At 36.5% G+C, this 20,491-nt stretch overlaps 1 protein-coding gene across 1 annotated transcript in view; it reads right to left on the reverse strand.

Annotated features, from left to right (window-relative positions):
• Nucleotides 1–226: 226 nt before the first annotated feature.
• The window catches only part of LOC131034074 (protease Do-like 1, chloroplastic), a 103,535-nt gene continuing 83,270 nt past the window's right edge, over nt 227–20,491 (reverse strand). Inside the window, exons 4-8 of the mRNA XM_057965426.2 lie at nt 5,022–5,059; nt 4,682–4,880; nt 4,339–4,491; nt 3,822–3,956; nt 227–475 (exon numbers count right to left, since the gene is read on the reverse strand). Of these exons, the coding sequence (XP_057821409.1) occupies nt 407–475; nt 3,822–3,956; nt 4,339–4,491; nt 4,682–4,880; nt 5,022–5,059 (594 nt within the window). The 3' untranslated portion in view covers nt 227–406. The remainder of the gene's footprint in view (nt 476–3,821; nt 3,957–4,338; nt 4,492–4,681; nt 4,881–5,021; nt 5,060–20,491) is intronic.

Raw genomic sequence — 20,491 nt, forward strand, 5'->3', positions numbered from 1 at the left:
GCTATCATAGTGTGAAGTCTGTGTCTGTGTTAGATATATTTTGGTTTTTCGTACTTTTGCCAATGTCCGAGTAGTTAACCAAGCAAGACTTCATGATATTGTTTTCTTGTTTCTATATAGAGTTGGGCTGCCGTCAAATTTAAAAAAAAAAAAGAATACTATGATAGCTTCAATTGTCAAATTATTTACATTATCTAAAGACAATTAGATAGCTAAAAAAACTCAGTTTTAAAGAAAGCTCTTTGTAGCATTGAATAATCATATTATTTACAGATGCAATAGAGATTTTTTTTTTGTTTTTGAGCTTGGTATACACATTATCAGATAAGTTTGGATATACAAAATGGCATAGAAGCATATCATATGTATAAAGTAACTCCTTTCATTAGAAGTTTGTTTCCGTATCTCAAGCTTTTGGTTCGAGAGTCACCAATATATTCTCTTTGTGATCTCCACGTAAAACTTCTACAGTAACCTATCGGATATACACTTTAAAAGTCAAAAACAAACACAGAAATGATAATTTCAATAAGCATTAAACTTTATTTCGTCTTTAAATGCAAAAAGTAATTTCTGGAACTGCGTGATTAGTTTTTTATTTAATTCAACTAAATTTGTCAAAATCATATGTTTCCGAGACTCGATTTTGCAGGTTGGAATAAGCAATTCGATTTTTTCCTAAGTTACCCGTTTGGGTTTGGGTTTGGGGTATGGGAATGCTGGTACAAAAAATATAAATGGGGTTGGGTATATTTTAGGTTTGTCCATATAAAAAAATATATATACACATATTTACACTCTAAAAACAGGAATTAAGTTTAGAATATGAAAAATAAAATGCATATAACAAACAAAACCGCCATTAGATTAAAATACTACATCAATGTCAATTTGTCAAACTTGAATGTAATGATAGATATTCATTGTTCGACATTAAATTTGAAGGAGACTGGCGTAGGAGAACCCAATACTTTGGTGGACAAATGCATGGGCCTCATTCATTGATAATCACACAAGCCACTCACCTTGTTTCAAGTTTATGATTCTGCTGAGAGGCACAAGTCTACATATAGTTTCATCCATTCAGTCAAGAGGAACACATATAAAGAGAGACCAGCAACATAGTGGGATGTAGAACCAAAGGATGCAACACAAATTGATGAGTATTAGCCACAAGGTTGGTTGGTATCCATTTCAAGGAACTTTGGCTAGATGGGTCTAGGTCTAGCAGTTCCAAGAATGAGGAGTTTACTCAGTGTTCGGTAATCTCGGCACAAGTCTACATATAGTTTCATCCATTCAGTCAAGAGGAACACATATAAAGAGAGACCAGCAACATAGTGGGATGTAGAACCAAAGGATGCGACACAAATTGATGAGTATTAGCCACAAGGTTGGTTGATATCCATTTCAAGGAACTTTGGCTAGATGGGTCTAGGTCTAGCAGTTCCAAGAATGAGGAGCAGTTCCAAGAATGAGGAGTTTACTCAGTGTTCAATAAGTTCAAGAATGTGAGATACTCACCAAATTTTGTAATTTCGAATAGGCTTGGAAAGGTTCAAAGCTATATAAAATATAAAATAATGCAAACACATAAATGAATATATGAAAATGATATATAAGAGATATTTCAATGTCCAAAATTTACAGTATTTTGAAATGTGATATATCACTATGATACAATATTTTGAGAGTTGCACCTGCTCCTAAGTCTCCATATTCTAGGCCCTAGTGGCACTAGGCTCTAAAGTGACTAATTAGTAATTAATCTTCTCGAAAAGTTTGTCTACTTGAACTAATTAATCATCATTAATACAATTATTGTCGTTATCCTAATGCATCTGCACTGCCACTTAAATATTCACTAAGTACATCATGCTCTCCAAAGCATACAACCTAGAAATCAGAATTTACCTGATAAAAACGAGGGTTGATGTCACGGTGCACTGTTGACTTAACAGTGGTAGATTCAATTCAATTGATTCATCCCTCTTATAATATTTAAAGTTTGGCAAAGATACTGAGTCCCAATCATATTGTGTTCCAATATCAGGCAGTAAATCAAAGTGGTTTCAGTAAAACCCAGGTTTGAACCCCTGAAAGACATGTTAATGTATAACATTGAGTAACATATGGCATGCAAGCAGCAATACAGGGTATGGCATACATCAATGTCTGAGGCCTGGCAAAAGTCTTGGGTAAATTGACCATTTCGGTTGTGGCATGTAAGCTAAAGTTATGCCTCCACTGTGGCTAAAAGGGGTAAGTTATCAATTAATTAAAAATAAAAAATGCATTGCCAGTAATATCATGCATACATCACCTGCAGCATTAATTCAGATTTGGAAAATGAACATCATAATAAGAACAGACAATCAGATCCTCAAAGTCACAGCCACATGTGATTTGGAGTGTCGTGATGACTGCTCAAAATCTACTTCTGGTTCATGATTTCTATAAAGAATCTGGTTATCTAAATGTAGGAAATGTACTAGACAACCTAATTTAAAATGTAATTGCTCTGAAATTTCAAAACTAGGTGTTTGGTAGGATAAAACAGTTCATAGTTACAAACTCGTTGCAAACTGTTGGTGTAAATTATGTCTCATAATTATACTCTACTTAAATTTACTTAGGATAATGCATTCATTGTAGTTTGCATATGAGACACTTAGGGATATATGCATCTGCGGAAGATGGTTGTAGGAGAAATTCCACCTTTTGTGGTCTTCTTGTTATCACATTCGACCTTCGGTAGGTGATTCACCTCTTGTGGAATATTTTATTATTTCTCCAGCCTACCCCTACCTACCCTTATATCTCATTGAGCCACATGTCATGATTGTGTGCTCTCATAGCCTTGCCTTTATAAATAGGCTCATTTACATTGTATGTAATGATTCCAACGATCCAGTTGATCATATTTTGCATCTTGATGAGAATACAGTTTGTTCTTATCAAATCTTTTGTCTCTCTTGTTTGTGTTATTCATTGAGCTCTTGATCTTGGTTATCTTTGACAAATTCTTACATAGTATCATGGCTACTTGGTCTCTTTATGCTTAGAGGAGACATTTGAGTCTTTGGATCATGTTCTACATTCATCTTCACTAGATCTTGGATTGTCCTTTTCAGCAGTGTGGCCTAGTACACCTGATTTGGAGGAGGCAGCTTTCAGCATCGACATGGAAACACTTGAGCAGTTTTCAGAGACTTCATACATCTTGATTTTTTTTCCTACATCCTCCCTTCATGATTGGGGAGGCTTCATGGATACACTTTTGGTTTTGTTTCTTTCTAAGGAGGGGAATGTTGTTTGACATTCGTGGAGCAGCTTCTTCATTCAGTTTCGAGCTTCTACCATTGGTGCACATTCTACATGGGGAGGAGGAGGCGGTGGGCAACTTGGTCTCTCTTCTTTTCTTTTATGGGGGGGATTTTTTCCTCACATGGGGTTTTGTCCTTCTCCTTCTTCTTTGAGAGTTCTTTTGTATTTTCATCTAATACAATCCAATTGATTGAATCTATCTTATTGCATCATTGATAGGAATACAGTTTATTCTTGTCACATATTATTTCTCTCTTGTTCTCGTGCTTTCCATTGGACTCTAGATCTTGGTTGCTCTAGGCAAATTCTAACACAAACAATTCATAGGACAATATTTTTTTAAAACATAAATTTTAAAAGAAAATCAGCAATAAAAATCGGAAGTAATTATTAGAACCTTTGCAACTATAAACATATTTAAACAGATGCAAATCAGATTCCTCTCAATCTGGAGGCTGATAGATTAAAATGAAATATAAAAGTTATTAACTTACCTTATCTCCTACTTTGCACCGGTCAATAATCCTATAGAGATCATTTCCATTGCTAACCTTCTGCCCATTTACAGCTGTGATAATGTCCCCCAAAACAAGTCGCCCGTAAGCATCTCGTTTAGTTGGCTGCAGACCCTGAACAGAAAACAAACCTAAATGATTTAGAAGCATATATACTCAGAGAACGTTGGAAAGATGAGTAAAACTAGACATGGTTCAAAAGAAAAAAGAACTCCATAACTTAGTTTATTTTATGGTTTACCTTTTAGTATTTTCCATTTGGCAAACATTTCTCTGCTTCTTACTTAATTTGATCTCTATGGGAAAAAAACTCCCTTTTAATGAAAAAATCTCCAGTATTTTATGTGAAAATTTCAATATTTTATGCCAAATTGTTTTGTCAAGAATCTTGTTTTTCTGGATCCAAGCAAATCCACATGACACAACTATGTTCAGGACTTCCTGTCATGGATCTTGATAAATTGTTAAAAATTATTTGGTTAGACAGCAGGCTTACTGCTTTGCTAGCAGGTCCATTTGGAGAAGCATCCAGCACAAGCACTCCAGTTACACCTAGTTGCTCCACAGATTTATCTGGTGCGAACCTGATACCTAGAATAGGTGTTGTAATTTTCCCATACTTAACCAATTGGTCAACAAGGCTACTTACCTGAAAAATTGAGAGTAATGCAGTACTATTAGAGTAATCTACCATAAAAACTACAATCTCTAATTATTAGAACCATGTTTTGTCAAGTGTAAAATTCTAAAATATTCTAATTTCTAATATTTCTGCTTCATTTTGCTAATAAACCATATAAAATATAGGAAGATGAAATAATAGTTATACTACAACTGACTGTATCTACTGGAATTGAAAATCCAACTCCAGCTGATGCTCCTGAAGGAGAGTAGATAGCAGTGTTTATGCCTATCAGATATCCAGAGCTATCAAGTAAAGGACCGCCACTGTTCCCTGGGTTTATGGCTGCATCTGTTTGTATTACATCTCGTATGGGACGACCAGTTACAGCTGAATTAATCTCCCGATCAAGTCCACTTTAAACAAAACAAGAATCAATCTTCTTCAGTCTGCTATTGAAAAGGAGTCTACCTAGGCCTTGATCTATTTTCAATGCCTAACACTACACTGCAATTAACTGTTGGCCATGCTCAGAAATAAAATGCTATGAATGATACCTGATAACTCCTGTTGTCAAAGTGTGATCAAGGCCAAACTGCAAATATTTCACATGAACTAGTTATCCTCCCATAATAAAGCAATTTCATGACTGAAATTTGAATATACAAGCATAAAACCCAATGCATCTATCATAAACTAAGAAGTTGATTAAAGACGCAAAGTTAACATGCGAAGAATCACTGGTCTATTTTTTCTGAATGATACTCTTCCATACGAAGCAAATAAAAGAAAAATTCATTAATCTCAGAAAACAGTATATAGTATGTACATAAACAAGGTGATCATAAATATATCATTGTATCATTGTATATATTAGATAAATAGATAAATATATCATTGTATATATTAGATAAATAGTTCAATTTTTATTTGTATATACTTCCGTAATGCCCTTAATAAGTTAATTATATCTTTCATTCTTTAATAAATGATATCAAATTAGAACAATTGTATTTCAAATATTGAAATTTGTAATGGTTTTGTTTAGCTTTAGCATATGCATGATATATGGTATTCTAAATTTAATTATATTTTTAGGCTACATATATGATTTTATATGTTTTTTTGTACTGATGTACCCAGAACATACCCAGACCCCAAAGAAAATTGCCGTACCAGCATATTGTACCTACATACCCATAACTGTACCGGAATTCCAATTCAGCAACTTAGCTAACAGACCTTGCTATTCAAAATTTTGAATTAGGTATATTTAAATTTCACATAATATCAGCTAAAAGGTGATGTTAACATAGGCTACTCAACTCCTTGACACAGGCTGAAGTGAATGGTCTTATTAAAAGGTTAGCAGCTGCTCAAGGTAAGGTGGGTTGGGTGTTGGGTGTTGGGCTGGGTTGCGGGGATACCTCTGGCGTAACGAAAAAGAAAAAAAAAAGCTAACAGCTGCCATTCCACTCCATTTATGCATTTCACAAATTGATTAAACGCATAAGACATTTATGTTGTACTTTTTTTGATGTTGAAACACAGACAATAGATGGACCAAGATCATCTATCCTGTGGTTTGTCCAAATCTTTGCATCACTGTGTTATAGGACTGTTTGATTGATCAAGACTGTAAAAACTTAGTATATTGCAGTTTTATGCAGTTAAGGCAATTTCAGACTTTTGTATATGTGAGCAATTTCTACCCAAGTCTTGTAAATGCCTTATCTTAATGCACTATTACATATTACTGGTATAGTTTATAAAAATGTTAGATGCTAGTTATATAGCATGGAATTTTGTATTCCATAAATTTTCATCCTATGCTTTGAAAAATTATCCACTGAAGATCAGTTGCGATTATATGGCATTTGCAGACTAATCCATGACCACGAGGACCTCCTCCTCTTATTTTGAAGAACCAATGAAAATAACTCATTTGTTTTATTTCTATATGCTGTTCATATACAAAGGCATACCAAACATAAAAAATATTACAAAAAATGAAGACCATAAGAATGGTCAGGTCATACTAAACACAATGTCAAAGATCAAGTCATAAAAACCACATCAGCAACATAGATGTCTCAAGCAAGGAAAACAAAGAACAAACCGAAAAAGACATTAACTAACCAGGAAAGGACACCCCCAACTCAAAGAAGGCATTATGTATATGAAGAAGACCAGTTTTGAACTTACAAACACATTACTCATGTTACTACTTATCAAATTGCCATTAGTTTCATATCCAAAGTCATACTATATATTCTAGTCCGTTAGTATTACCGAATCATGCAGTCGGTACACACAGAGAAGTCGGTATGAACAGTCTAGTTGGTTACAGAAGAAAGCAGTCACAGAACGCAGTATTCACCGAGTTGTTTACCGAGTAAAGTTTCATGGCTACCGAGTGGTAAAGTTAACTCACCGAGTTGATATTCACCGAGTGAAACATTTTACCAGATACATTGAACCTAGACATGCACATGAAAACGTGTTACAAGATCGAGGCACATCTAACCGTTTTTGCATTGGAAATTGCATTAGGAGATTACGTATGATTACAAGGTCAATCTAACCAATGAGATATTTTGTTTAGTTATTCATTCGAAGAATTTTTTTGTAAGATCGAAGCAATGAATTAAATCACCGCTGTAAGAGATCTATTTATACAGCATGATTTTAGGGTTAGATACAAGAGATATGATAAGGTGTGTGTGTATGCATGAAGGAAGACTGTTACAGAGACACAGAGAGGTCACCGAGAAGGTTATCAGTGAACAGTCGAAGAACAGAGTAAACAGAAGCGTTTACCGAGTTTCATTATGGGTTACCGAGGTATGCTACAAGCTAGGTAATCTTATTCAGAGCACATAGAATCTACTTTAGCATTTCAGATGTAAAGTTGTAGATATTTGTAATGATTTTATTGTAATATTTTGAAGTTGTAAGAGAAACCTTTAACAGGGTAAAAGACTCTAACCAAGTCTATAAATTGTAAATCCTTTAACCAGGTGCTACACTTGTATAGTGTTGTAAAATCCTTTAGTAAGGTAGATCTAACTGATCTTGATAGTCCTAACAGGGTAAGCTATCAGAAATAGCTAAATGTAGCTCTAACCGAGCATTCTTTATTATTGCAGTAGTGAAGTTGTGGGTGCCATCCCCACCGCAGTTTTTCTCTCTAACCAAAAGTTTCTGCGTGACCAAAATATATGTGTTATGGAGTGAATCATGTATGATTGTTATCTGTTGATTTTAGTTTTATTTTATGTTACTGCACTATTCTGTTTATGCATAACAATAAGGTTATTATCAAAGAAAAGTTTTGGAATACTGATTCACCCCTCCCCTCTCAGTACATCAACTTTCCATATTGGGCCTAACAATCAAACCCACAAACAGACAACTGAGATTATGAGATGAATTCTTGAAATAAAAAAAGTGTGCCCTACAAAACTGGAAGCAGATGAAGAGGTTTATTAACATCAAGGAAGCAGGAGCCATATAATTTGCCAACTCATTGTTCTTTTCTTGTTCTAGGAAAAGAACATATTTTAAGTTAATAAATGCAAAAGGCCAATCAAGTATTGCATAGACTTTATCAGAAGTATTTGAGTTGGGCAGAAATTTTTCCCTTCAAAAAGGAAGGAAATATGGTCCTACAGATCAAGTAGCTGAATACGGAGATAGAACAACTCCCTGTGAATAAGGGAATCATTCTCATAGAAAGGGAGTGATCAGAACCCTTTCAGATGCTGAGAGATCTGCCAATAGGGAGAACCTCTAAATCATTGAAGCTAACAACTTTTCTTTAGCATAGAAGAACAGTTACTCATCAGAAAAGAGAAGAAGCATTCATATCACCTCTTACATTGGGCACCCCATGTGTAGTTGGTTTCTATTTTCTTAACAACCAAACAACTAAGAGTTGTAAAACCAAGAAACTCAAGAGGGTGATTTTGGATAAGGAACAGAAGGTATGGATAATGAAGAAAGTAAAGATATAACAACAATATTACTATAGACCCTAGTGCCAGTGACAGTAACAATCTAGTTTCAAAGCATCCCAGACCAAAGAAACATCATTAGTCTATTTATGGTGGACCCAAAGCAACTTAAAGGGGGTTATATGGTCCACCGGCATAGATGGCACACTCACAGAGTACTCGGCGAGTTTCAAAAACTCGCCGAGTTTTTGAGCTCTGCGAGTTTTTCTGACTTTAACTCGCAGCAAAAACTCGGCTAGTTTCTTTTAAAAACTCGGCTAGACTAAAAAAAGAGGCCCAAACATGTGAAAAAATTTGGTCTCTCCGTCAGGATTCATATATGGAATATAACATTTAAGTATAAGTGACATTTTTCTTATACTTTAAGTTATATTCCATATATACTGTCAGGATGTTTGAGAGTGGTTTCGAACCTCCAGGAGTTATAATGCAAAATCTAGTTTTTGGAGGATTCTTCAATTTTCCAGACTTAGTCAAATTTCAGGATCCTTTAGTGATGCCCCTTGACCCCAACTTGGGAGTGCTGCCCAGAAACCCCCGTCAAAAAATATAGGGGGAAACTGCGCTAATGGAAGTAGGGAAAATTTAACCTCCGAGTCTGATTAGGCTCCATATAACAACATAATTAGCATTGAAGAAATCCCGGTATTATACATTTTAGAGTTGAAAGTCTGAACTGAGTATGAATGATGAAATTTCAAATATGATGAAAGTTTGAGACTAGTTTTATCTAGAGATGGGAAGAGGAAGTTGTATTTACTTTTGGTTTTACAAAAACTATTTACTATTTTGCTTCCATCCATCAGCATTTCTCATGAGGATGCGATTTTGTAGACACTTTGCATTTAAATATATCTAGAATCAGCTTGTTTCTTTTGTGTTATCATTTATTGACTCATTGGATGCATCTTCTCATTAAATTTTGCAAAAAAAATGCATTTTTTATTAAAATTAAGCGTGTTTTTGTCCACCCTGTGGTATTGATAATGAAGTAAAGAGAACTATAATTGGAAATTCTAGTGTCAACCCTTGCAAATGGAATTGTTAGAGAATCAGGTGTATAGGTTCAACCAAAAGAAATATGGAAGAGGTTGGATCGACCAAGATTGACCAAATTCATGTCCACCCACATTCATACTTCTAGGACCAGATCAAGGGGTGTTGCAACAACTTTTAGGAGTGTTGATTTATTGAACAAGTGCATTTCTGCTTTGCAAATATTCCTTGGGACTTTTGGGTAGTCTCAAGGCATTGAGAAGAAGGTATGCTAGGGAATTGAAATAGGACCTCATCGGGATTGAAGAGAGGATTTAGTTTGATGCCTGTAATAACGATCTGCATGAAGGGTCGATCAATTCTAAGCATGAATTGAGGTGTTATCAAAACTATATGGCTCAGGGTTCTAGAATTAAATCTAAGATGTCTTGACTTAAAAATGAGGACAAGAGTACCACACTTTTTTAAGAAATGCTCAAAGCTTAAAAGGTTCAAGAAAGAATTAGATCTATTGAAGTTGGTGGGTCTTTTTGTGCTGATCCTATTGAGATTAGATGGTCTTTTCTCTTTACATTTCATTGTTCTCTTCTAAGGGCAATAATGAGGTAACTGAGAGGTACAAGAATTCGTGTAGCTATTGAAGTTGAAGGGTCTTTTTGTGCTGATCCTATAGAGATTAGACAGTCTTCTTTTCTTTTTACATTTCATTGTTCTCTTCTGAGGGCAATAATAAGGTAATTGAGAGGTGCAATGTCATGTCCCCAAACACGACTCTATCAAATATTGTTAATACTGAGAAAGCTCCTTGTATTATCTTTATGAATGACATGAATAAGGATAGTGAATGAGCCTATGATTTATGACAAGAGCACTATGCATATTAAAGACAAGGTATCGAGCTGCAAAATCCAGAAATCAGAGTCACAGTTATGGCGGATGTCCAAGCTATGATCATTGCCGTCAAGGACATGGACATGGGCATCATTACCACATCGCTGAAAGATGAATGTGATAATATTCTCATCATTCTGAATGGATGATACACAGATGATCCGATGACTCATGATCAGACTAAACCATCCATTGAAGAAAGATTCAATGAACCCTGTCGAACAATAGTCAACATCCGACTTAACTTGATATAATAGCAATTCAGAAATAACAATGATCATTAGAATCGGCATGACGGTAACCAGATCGAATGATTACAAGTTTACAACAGTGTCCGAATCAGCATCAAGCATCCTTAGATCATCAAGGCACAAGAAGATCAAATATATCTATAACAAATCGATATTTAGAAGCTGACTAATCAATCATAAATAAGACTACGATTTGGGATAGTTAATGTCAAATGATGAACAAACGGATTGCTATAGAAAGATGTGAATGGGAAGGCACAATTAAGAAAAGACGTAACTATTAAGAGAACCATTTCCCATCGTACATAATGAAGATCGAACTCATTCTATCAGGTGGGAAGAAAGGAGAGCTCTTCAGTATATGGACGGTATAGAGTCTAGACATAAAGTATTGGAACAGAGACAACAATCTAGGGATTACAACCAGTAATTCATATTCAACATCAGGAGTATAATGTGCAATCAGGCCAATGTACCATTATAACCAGCAGTCAATTTTATATTATAAGTATTTGAAAACAATTCATATGATCAAATAAAGTTATTGAAATCCCTTTTTTATACATCATATGCATACAATCAGAGTTATGTCAGACTTATCTCAAGAACACAATCAGATTGCATCCTCCTTAAAGATTAAATATAAGAAGACTAACAGATTTTATCATAAGAAGAATTGTATCCATATTGGTAGCATCCATTTGATACAGATTAGACATTCACCATACTAAGTTAGGATCAAAGGGTTACATCAGACTATATAGAAGACTGGGTTACTTCATATTCCATACCAGGAAGAGAATTTGGTGTATTTTATATAAACTACTATGAATTCCCCAAGTGCAAATCTATTTTATTGAAGAAAATCAGTAATACTTCCATTCGATTCTGTGAAGTCATTCTACAAATTGTGAACAATCCAAGTTAGGGATATTTAATCTTAAGATAGAAGGCAAAATTTAAGAGGTCCGATAAACAGGAACATTATAGTGGTATCAAAGCATAATCCTGCCATCTTGTTGGAATCTAGTTAATAGTAATACAAACCTATCAACATAGAAGGGGCCAATCCACTATGGCAGAACAAGTGGCAAATGAGCTAAGAACCTTTATGGAGCAAACCAATGAAAAGTTCAAAAGGACAAACCAATTGATCCTTCAAGCTCTCTAAAGCATGAACAGCAACAATACAAAAACTAATCAAAATCAAGGGAGAGATACACATTCCAATCACTCCGAAAACGAACATTCAACTCAAGTCTCCACTCTTAGACCTACCATGCCAACATTTTTGCCTAGAGAAGAACCAATGACAAATAGTGTAGAAGAATTAGCAGAAATCTATGCAAGGTTGGATTCTGAAGTACAAGGGCGTATTCCCTTGAAGGAGTACTATGAAATCGAGACCCAAGTTAACTCCAATAGAAAAAGAAGACATACAGATAAACACCTTAAGGCAAGGATAAGTAAAATATCCTTACCCCATTTTGATGGTTCGGGAAAATCTACCGCCCAGTCATGGGTCGAGAAACTGGACACATATCTATCACTAAATTCTATGACAGAGGAAAATGCAATCAAGTTTGCTACTCTACATCTAGCCGGGACAGCACACGATTGGTGGCATCATGGCCTTATCACTCAAGGTCATCAAAACATCACTACTTATAGTGAATTCATTCAAAGGCTCATCAAGAGATTCAATCAAAGGCACCCGGAATGGTACTTCAAAGAATTAACTCTACTTAGTCAAGAAGGAACTGTAGAAGATTATGCCAATGAATTTCAGAAAATAGCATTTATGGTCCCTGACCTCTCCCAAGGAAGACTTACCCATTTATTTGTGGAAGGACTCAAAAAGTCAATTAAGAAAATAGTAAACCCCTTGGATCCCCAAAGTTTGGTGAGGCCAGACAAAGAGCCATTAAGGTTGAAGCCAACTACTCAAGAGAAAAACCAAAATATACGATATCCAAGGCATATACAAAGAAGCCTTGTAGAGATGAAGATTATAAGGAGGAAGGAAGACCATGCCATTTCTGCAAAACAATATGGAGACCTGGACAAAGGTGCCAAACCAAAGATGGCCTAGAACAAAGAGAAGACCCGAGGAGGAAGACTCTATGTTTCAAGTGCAAAGAACCATGTAGGAATGACCATCAATGCAAAAGAGGTTAAATACATCAAATAGAAGAAAAAGAAGATATTAAAACATTAAAGGAAAAACAAAATTAGTTTGAACATGAATGAATAGTACTCTACATGGGTTAATGTTATTGTAATTAAAGATCATAAGTAGCATCAACGTAAGAATGTATAGATCATTAATTAAATTGCCTAAAGAGATTTAATAATGCATATAGATATAGAATGATCAGGCTGAATGACTCATGAAAGGGTCCATCCTAGAACATATAGATCCTTCAAGACATTACCTTAAGGAGTTAAGCAATTTGGTTCCAAACAACCAAAGAGGGAAGTGAAAATGATGGTCAAGATAGTAAGGGCCGCCAAGTAGATGCTTGGTGTAGGAATGGCTCAATAAAGATCCCATTTCTTCCAAAGAATACGTAGGGGAGTAAGGATGTGGACAGAAAATAAGAGCCGCCAAGTGGAGTAAGAAGGTTGTGGAGAACAACCTCTCTTAGGTTTGGTGTAGAAATGGCTCCAATAGGTTTTCCCTCCCTCCCAAGAAGAGAATGAGAATGGCATAAAGGCTGACTTGAAACACCAAGCAGAGCAAGAAAGTCTCTTAGGCTTGGTGTAGAAATGGTTCAAAGGAAGTCCTCATTCCTACCTAGTATAAACAAAGGCTAATATAAAGTCAAGTAGTGTAAGGGAATTATAGCTCAAGGAATTCAGTCCCTCTCAAGTTTGGGTAAAATGGCTCAAGGAAGCCATTCCTTCTCAAGTTTGGGCAAAAATGGCTCAAGGAATGGCTTTAATCTGCCTTGTAGAAACTTGGTAGCTTTGACCCATGCCCATTAACTTTCAGTTGTCCTCCCAACCACTTTCTCAACTACCTACAACTGTTTGGCATTAATTCAAGTCTGTTGGAAATGTGCCTCTAATTCACTTGACATTGGTTCATCCTGATCGGGTTAACTCTTGCCGATGTCTCTTCTTCCATCGGAGCTCGGAGAAGCAGGTTTTGACGTTATCCCGATGACCCGACGAAGTCTAATTCGGTCATCAGGATAACTTCGGCTTTCGAGAAGACTACATCAGCATTGTGCCGATGACCTGATGGAGCTATCTTAGGCGGTGCGGGTTGTCATCGGCTATCGGAGGTTCCGGTTTGGAGTTAAGCCAATACCCGATGAAGTAGCCTTCAGCGATTGGGTTGATATCGGCAATCAAATTGACGTGTTTGAAGTTATGCCGAAGTCCGGATGAGTCCACTCTATTTGTCTCGGAGTGCTTCGCTTATTAGGATAGCTGTTTTGGGCATGTGTCGATGTCCCGATGAGACCACCTTAGGTTATCGAGATAACAATGCAGGATCGGGGTAACATTGCAGTATTGGTTCCGATGAGCTGATAAGGTCGCCTACCAGTTATCGAAGATCGGGGTAACATTTCATCTGTCTAGCCAATGCCCCGATGGAGTCGCCTTCGATGATCGGGTATCATCGAGAGGTCGGATCTACTGGTTGAAGGCTATACCGATGGTCCGATGGAGCCGACTGTTTTTGGAGCTGCTTTGGTGAAGTTGTCTATCGGTTCATCAGGAGATTGGAGTAACATGCTTGTGGTTTGTCCGATGGCCAATGGAGTGGAGACCGGTCGCGGATGTGCAATGGAACCGAAGTCCAAAAAAGGTGAACACTCGGACACTAAGGATGAGACTGTCGGTGTATATGAATACGAACCGACCCGACTCTGCTGCATGTGGGATAATTGGTTTTCCATGATTGCAGATCGATAGAAACAATTCGACTTCCCAACCGTGTCGGGTAGATGTAACAGTCGACCAATTTGGTATTTGAAGCTGAATGTGAACCGAATGAATGGTTACGAACCAGAATAGCTATTGAGTGATCTGTAATTGAGTTTTGACCCGTGTGGTTTTGTTTCATCTGGAACGATTGTTCGACAGAGTGAAGATTGGACTTTATTGTATTTTTGACATACTATTAATAAAGTCGTTATCTGTTAGTGGTGGGTTTTTCTCCCGAAAGGGTTTTCCCACGTTAATTATGTGTGTTCTCTCTCTGTGTTGTTTATTTGTGTATGATCATGCTTGTGCCATTTTCTATAAATGTTGAAAATTTGTATACACTAGTATGTTCTCCCCTGCAAACTAACATTAGGAAAGCGAATTTCCGCACTTGCTTTCCTTACAAGGTCAATCTGGTAGTTGGAAATAACTAACCCTTGTACCCCCTTCACTTTAAATTCATTAGATGGGGCCCATAGGAAATCCTTTTACAATAAAGCAGTTCAGTTTTTTAAACTGATTTTCTGGAATCAATTCCAACTGTGTATTTCTCATAAATGCATGCCTTGTAGCATTCTGTGTACTCTTTTGTCTTCAGTCTTGCTGGTTCAGTGGTCGCACGCATCTTCGTGTTTCATTTCTAGCTCTGCAACGCGCTCTGCATTTTTTCGCTTCCTGGCTTTGATTGCAATCCTATCTTCTTGACGTCGTTGATCTACAAACAATCAATTTCGACTTGAATTAATCACCTCGCAAAACTAAATAAATTCAACAAATATTGTTTTTTTTTAAGGCAACGTCGAGCTTTGCTTTGGCGAAGATGAAAGATGTTTGCCTTTGTGCAAAAAATCGTCAGACCTTTGTTTGAACGCTCTATACCTTAACGAAACTTGGCTTTTACTTTAAATGAGCAAATTTTGTCCTCTTTTCCCTCAAAATATAATCAAAGGCCGAAATTTTTTTTGAACACCTTTCATTAAATTTGGCTATTTCAAATGTTTTGAGCGATTTTTTATCTTAAATGCCCCCCTTTCTTTTAACATGAAATTTGGCATTTATAAAGGGGAATAAGCGAACTTTACTTTTGCAAATTTTAAACTTTTAAAACCACTTGTTTTAGTAAGACGTTTTATAGGAGATGTGCGAATTTTTATTGTTTCAACTCTAAACATCTAACTTTTGCTCAATATGAAATTTGGCCACTTTATTTAAAAAGTGCGATTTTGTTTGATAGTTTGGACGCCCACCTTACTTGTCATATAATTCGGCCATTTCTACAAAAGGTGTGAAGTTTGTGCTCTAAATGGAATTTCGGCTTCTTGCACCAAAATGTGCGAACTTGATTTCGCCCAGCCTTCGACTTAATGATAAACTCGGCCATTCGTGATGAAATGCGAACAAATACCAACCGCGAACCCTTATTTCTGCACAATTTCGCGTTTTTTAATTATCGCACAATCATTTTCGAGTGCTTCTCGGGGTTTACAAAGGATATGGAAGGCAAACTTCAGGCTTTATGAAGTAAATGCGCGACCCCTCTTTTTTTTTTGACATAGCAAACTCGGGATTTCGCCCCAAAATGCGTGATTCTAGGTTTTGCAGACTTTAAACAAAAAAAAAATCTCTAACTTTATCACGCCCCTCTCCTTTGACTTGGGCCCTAAGAAATTCGGAATTTTGAGATACGTTGCGAGAATCGCGCTAGGTAAATTTCTAAATAACACCGAGTTTACCCTACGAACTTGGTTCACAACGCTAGACAAATACATCTAAACTTCGGCCATTCTATTAGAAAAGCGCGATTTTGTATTTCGAACACCCTTCACCCACCGAATTTGGGATCCTGAGTGAATTTGGGCGATTTCTTTTAGACACCAAACCTCTCCTAACAAGAAATTCGAGCATTTAGATGAAAACGTGGGATTTTATTTGGGCTTCTGGTAAAACTAAAAAAGTGCCAAGTTCTCTTGTTTGCCCACACACTCAGTGATTTTCAGGTTTTTTGGGTCAAATGAGCGAATTCTTGAAATTCGCGATTTTCAGGGAAAATGCAAGGCTTGGTTGAACTTCCTCTCTATCGAACAGACTTTCAAAAAACAACGGGGGTCCCCTGAAACGGGAGTGTGTGTGCAATGAGCACAACACCAAGTTAGGGATATTTAATCTTAAAATAGAAGGCAAAATTTAAGAGGTCCAATAAAAAGGGACATTACATGCAAGAATTCATGTAGCAATACTATTCCTAGAAAATTTGTTGACAATGATGCTTTCAGATTGGAAGCAAACATATGTCTTGAAGAGATTCAATCTATTATTGATTCCTTGAATAATGATAAGTCTCCTAGAGCTAATGGTTTACCTCTTGAGTTTTACAAGGTATATAACTTATAAGAGCTAGGTAATAGAAGATCTTTAGGATGTTTATAGAGAAGCCTAGAACATGATTCTCCAAATGTGATCAAGCTTTTGGGGATGTTATTAAACATAGAGCTCTTATCTCTTAGGAAGAGATTCAAGTTTGAATTCTTGATTCTAGAGTCTCATAGACAAAATTAAACTATGATTTCCAAGGCAGTAAAAAGGCTTGTTGTGTCTGTTAATCTCTCCTACAATACTGAAAATTGGGAGAATATTAAGTGGCAGGAAGGTTTCAAACAAATCTCTTTATGCCAAGCTATCTCTTTCCCAGGATATTTTTGTCTACTTGAATAATATTTGGAACATAGAGTTCCCCAATGTGTGGAGTACTAGATTGTCTCTTATTTAATTTTATTGGATTGAATCTGTGAAGTCATTTTTTCATTGGCTTTTACTTCAAAAATTGGTTGTAGGCTTTTCTTTGGTTTTCAGTCTCCCTATTCTATTTTCAACGTGGAAGAGTCCCGTTCTCATCTATTTTTACTTTTTTTAGTGTCCTTATCAAGGTTACCAGGAGACTTGGGTACTTGGAGACTGGTACTGGTACAACTAATTTTCAAAAATAGGAGACAAGGGTACTTGTACTTGGAGACGCCAATATTTTAATAGATAATATTTAATAATTTCCAAAACATATCATGACAAAGAACTTTGAAAACAAGAACAATGGTAAAGTTTAACTTTAAAATTGAACAAAAATTGAAGTTAAAATTGCTTATATTGTTGATACCATAGCCAATCTAAATTGTTTAGTGAAAGTAAGGTAATATAGATGTTGAGCACACTCAATATTGTCGGCTAAATAGTGAAAGCAATTTCTCTTTAGACTATTACAATGATAAGAAATCAGTCCTCTCAAAAAGTCTACACTATCAATAGATCCGATCACTATTACTTTGCATGGATTTTTGTCTTCTTGTGAAACACTTTCCTTATTAGTCATTTCCCTACGACTTTGCTTTATTTTTTTTCCTTTTTACTGCATTTTGCCTTAAGTTTTCTAGGAGGAGACGTCAATTTTTGATCAGGAGACTTCGGAGACGGCAGCCAAAAGCACCTTATGCGTCAAGAAGTTTTCGGAGAAGTATCTGGTACGTCTCCAGTACTGGTACGGACCTCCAGGGGTAGGAGGCGGGTCTCCTAGTAACTATGGTCCTTATGCTAACATTGTCTGGAGTGTTTTCTTGGCGTTTTCTTGGCAGGTTGGACTTCTTGTGACGTTTTCACACATTGCCCCATTCAAAATAGGGACCCCCTACTTTTTAGGCCCTCTTGGTCCTTTGGTTTTGGTTTTTGGGGTCTTTTCGCGGCGGTCTCATCAGTCTCTCTGAGTTTGTAAGTGAGTGGGGTCAATTTGATCAAGTCTGCTTTTCGTTTGAGCAAATTTGGCTAAATCTAGGGCTCGTTTTGTCAATTTTAGGGTTTATGTCTTCACTCCTAGATTTTAGGGGTTTCCTTTTAGGGGTTTCGAAAACTGAATGTTGCATTGGAGTTAGGACCCTCTAAGGAATCGACACGTGAAATTTGAGTGAATTCTAAGCAACTTTCTATTTTTAAAAAGTTCCTATTTTTTAGGGATTTCACTGCCTCCCAGAATGTCTTCATTTCACCAAAACTCAAACTTACTATTTTTAGTAAGTTTCTATTTAGAGTAAGTGTCTCTACGTCCTGTTTTGGGCTCTAACTCTGACATTTGAAGCACTTTCTATTTTTGGAAAGTCTATTTGTGTCAGGTTCCTCGCAGGCAGACACTAAAGACTGAGCTTTCACGATCATTTCTAAATCCGGAAAGGCCAAAGAGCAAGCAGAGTGATCAAAAAATGGCTGTGTCGGCTCACCTTCCAGAAGTGGAGAGCTGAAAATCTCCTAAGGCATGGAAAAGCTCTTCGAATTCCCCAAAATGGAATCCTGAAAATGGAAATCTCCCAAATCGGCTAAGTCTGGAGAAATACTCAAAAGTCATGAAATCCCTTCATCTAGTAAAATCCACACCCAACTGCCAGGTAGGGTGCTAAATTGGAGGCATCATGGAAAATCCAAGATAAGCAAAATTCCTCCATCAGTTGAAAATAGCGCCCAAGCAGGTGAGAAGGGCGCCAAATATGAGGAGGCATGGAAAAAGGGAAAACGATGAAATTCCTTGCCCAGTGAAAAATTCCGCCCAAGGAAGAATTAAGGCGCCAAAATGCAATGAGCATGGAAAATGGATGAAATGAAGAATTCCATCACAAAGTGGAATTAGAGCCTAAGTCAAGGAATTCAAAATTTTCCAAGGCAAAGGGGAAATTGAGGGTCGTGAATATAATGAAAAAGCAGAAAATCTCCTTGGGAAATTTTTACAAAAATCCATTTTTAGACACCAAATCTCATCAAAATTTCAGAATTTTTACAATTTGGATTCGTAGGAGAATTTGCTATCTCCTGGACCTGGGTCCTAAATTTTAGGAAAAATCCTAAAAAATAGGAATTGTGGAAAATTGATGAAAAAGCTTCCTTGGAACAAGATGAACTCAAAAAGCACAAAAAAAATCCTTCCTCAAGGAACAAATTTCCAAAATTTCTTCTCCAGTTCCGAAATGTGCCCAAGGTTGGAAGCAGAATGTGAAAATCAAGATTTAGAAAGAAAACTTCAAGAATTCAAAAATTCCTTCAAGACGTGTTGGAAATTCCTTACTTCAGGACAAAAGTTTTGGAAAATGTGAAATTTGGCTAAGGCATGAAGGAATTCCTTCCTCAAGGGTAAAGTAGAATCAAGGTCAGAATGAGGTTAAGGAGGAATTTTTCCTTCACATCAAAATTTCTTCACCATGGAGAAAATGTGTTATAGGAAAGGAATGGGCGCCAAATGAAGGTAAGGAAGGAATTTTCCTTCGAAGGATGAATTTCCTCCATCAAAGTCAAAATTCCATGCCTAGTCAGGAACTTGAAAATTTTTCTAAGGCATGGAAATAATGAAATTCCTTCACCAAGTGAATTCCCCGCCCATATCAAGGATTGAAAGTCTTCTTCCAGGGCAAATGGCAAATTGAGGATCCAGAATGGATAGAAAAACAGAAAATCCCCTTGAGAAAAATTCTAAAAAATCCATTTTTAGGCACCAAATCTCATCAGAATTTGAAAATTTTTACAAATTTGGACTCGTGAGAAAGTTCTCTCTCCCCTAGACTCGGGTCCTAAATTTTAGGAAAAGTTCCTAAAAAATAGATGGTGGAAAATCATTAAAAATCTCCTCCAGAGCAAGGAAAGTTCGAAAAACTTCAAGAAAAATCTTCATGGATCAAATTTTTCTCTCTCCAAGGGTTTCTCGCCAAGTGGCAGTCGGGTCAACACATGTTGAGTCAATGGAGCATCTTTTTGCATGTAGTCGTCGCATGAAGGCATAGTGACGCATTCAGTGCTGGAATATTTGACCATGGTGGCGGCTAATTCATTGCATGGCAGTCGTCGTACTTAATGCAGTGGTGGAGCATCTTTCGAATGTAACTATCGTATTCAGGAGATGATGGAGCATTTATT

The sequence above is a fragment of the Cryptomeria japonica genome, chromosome 2, assembly GCF_030272615.1.
Source record: "Cryptomeria japonica chromosome 2, Sugi_1.0, whole genome shotgun sequence".
Taxonomy (NCBI): Eukaryota; Viridiplantae; Streptophyta; class Pinopsida; order Cupressales; family Cupressaceae; genus Cryptomeria; species Cryptomeria japonica.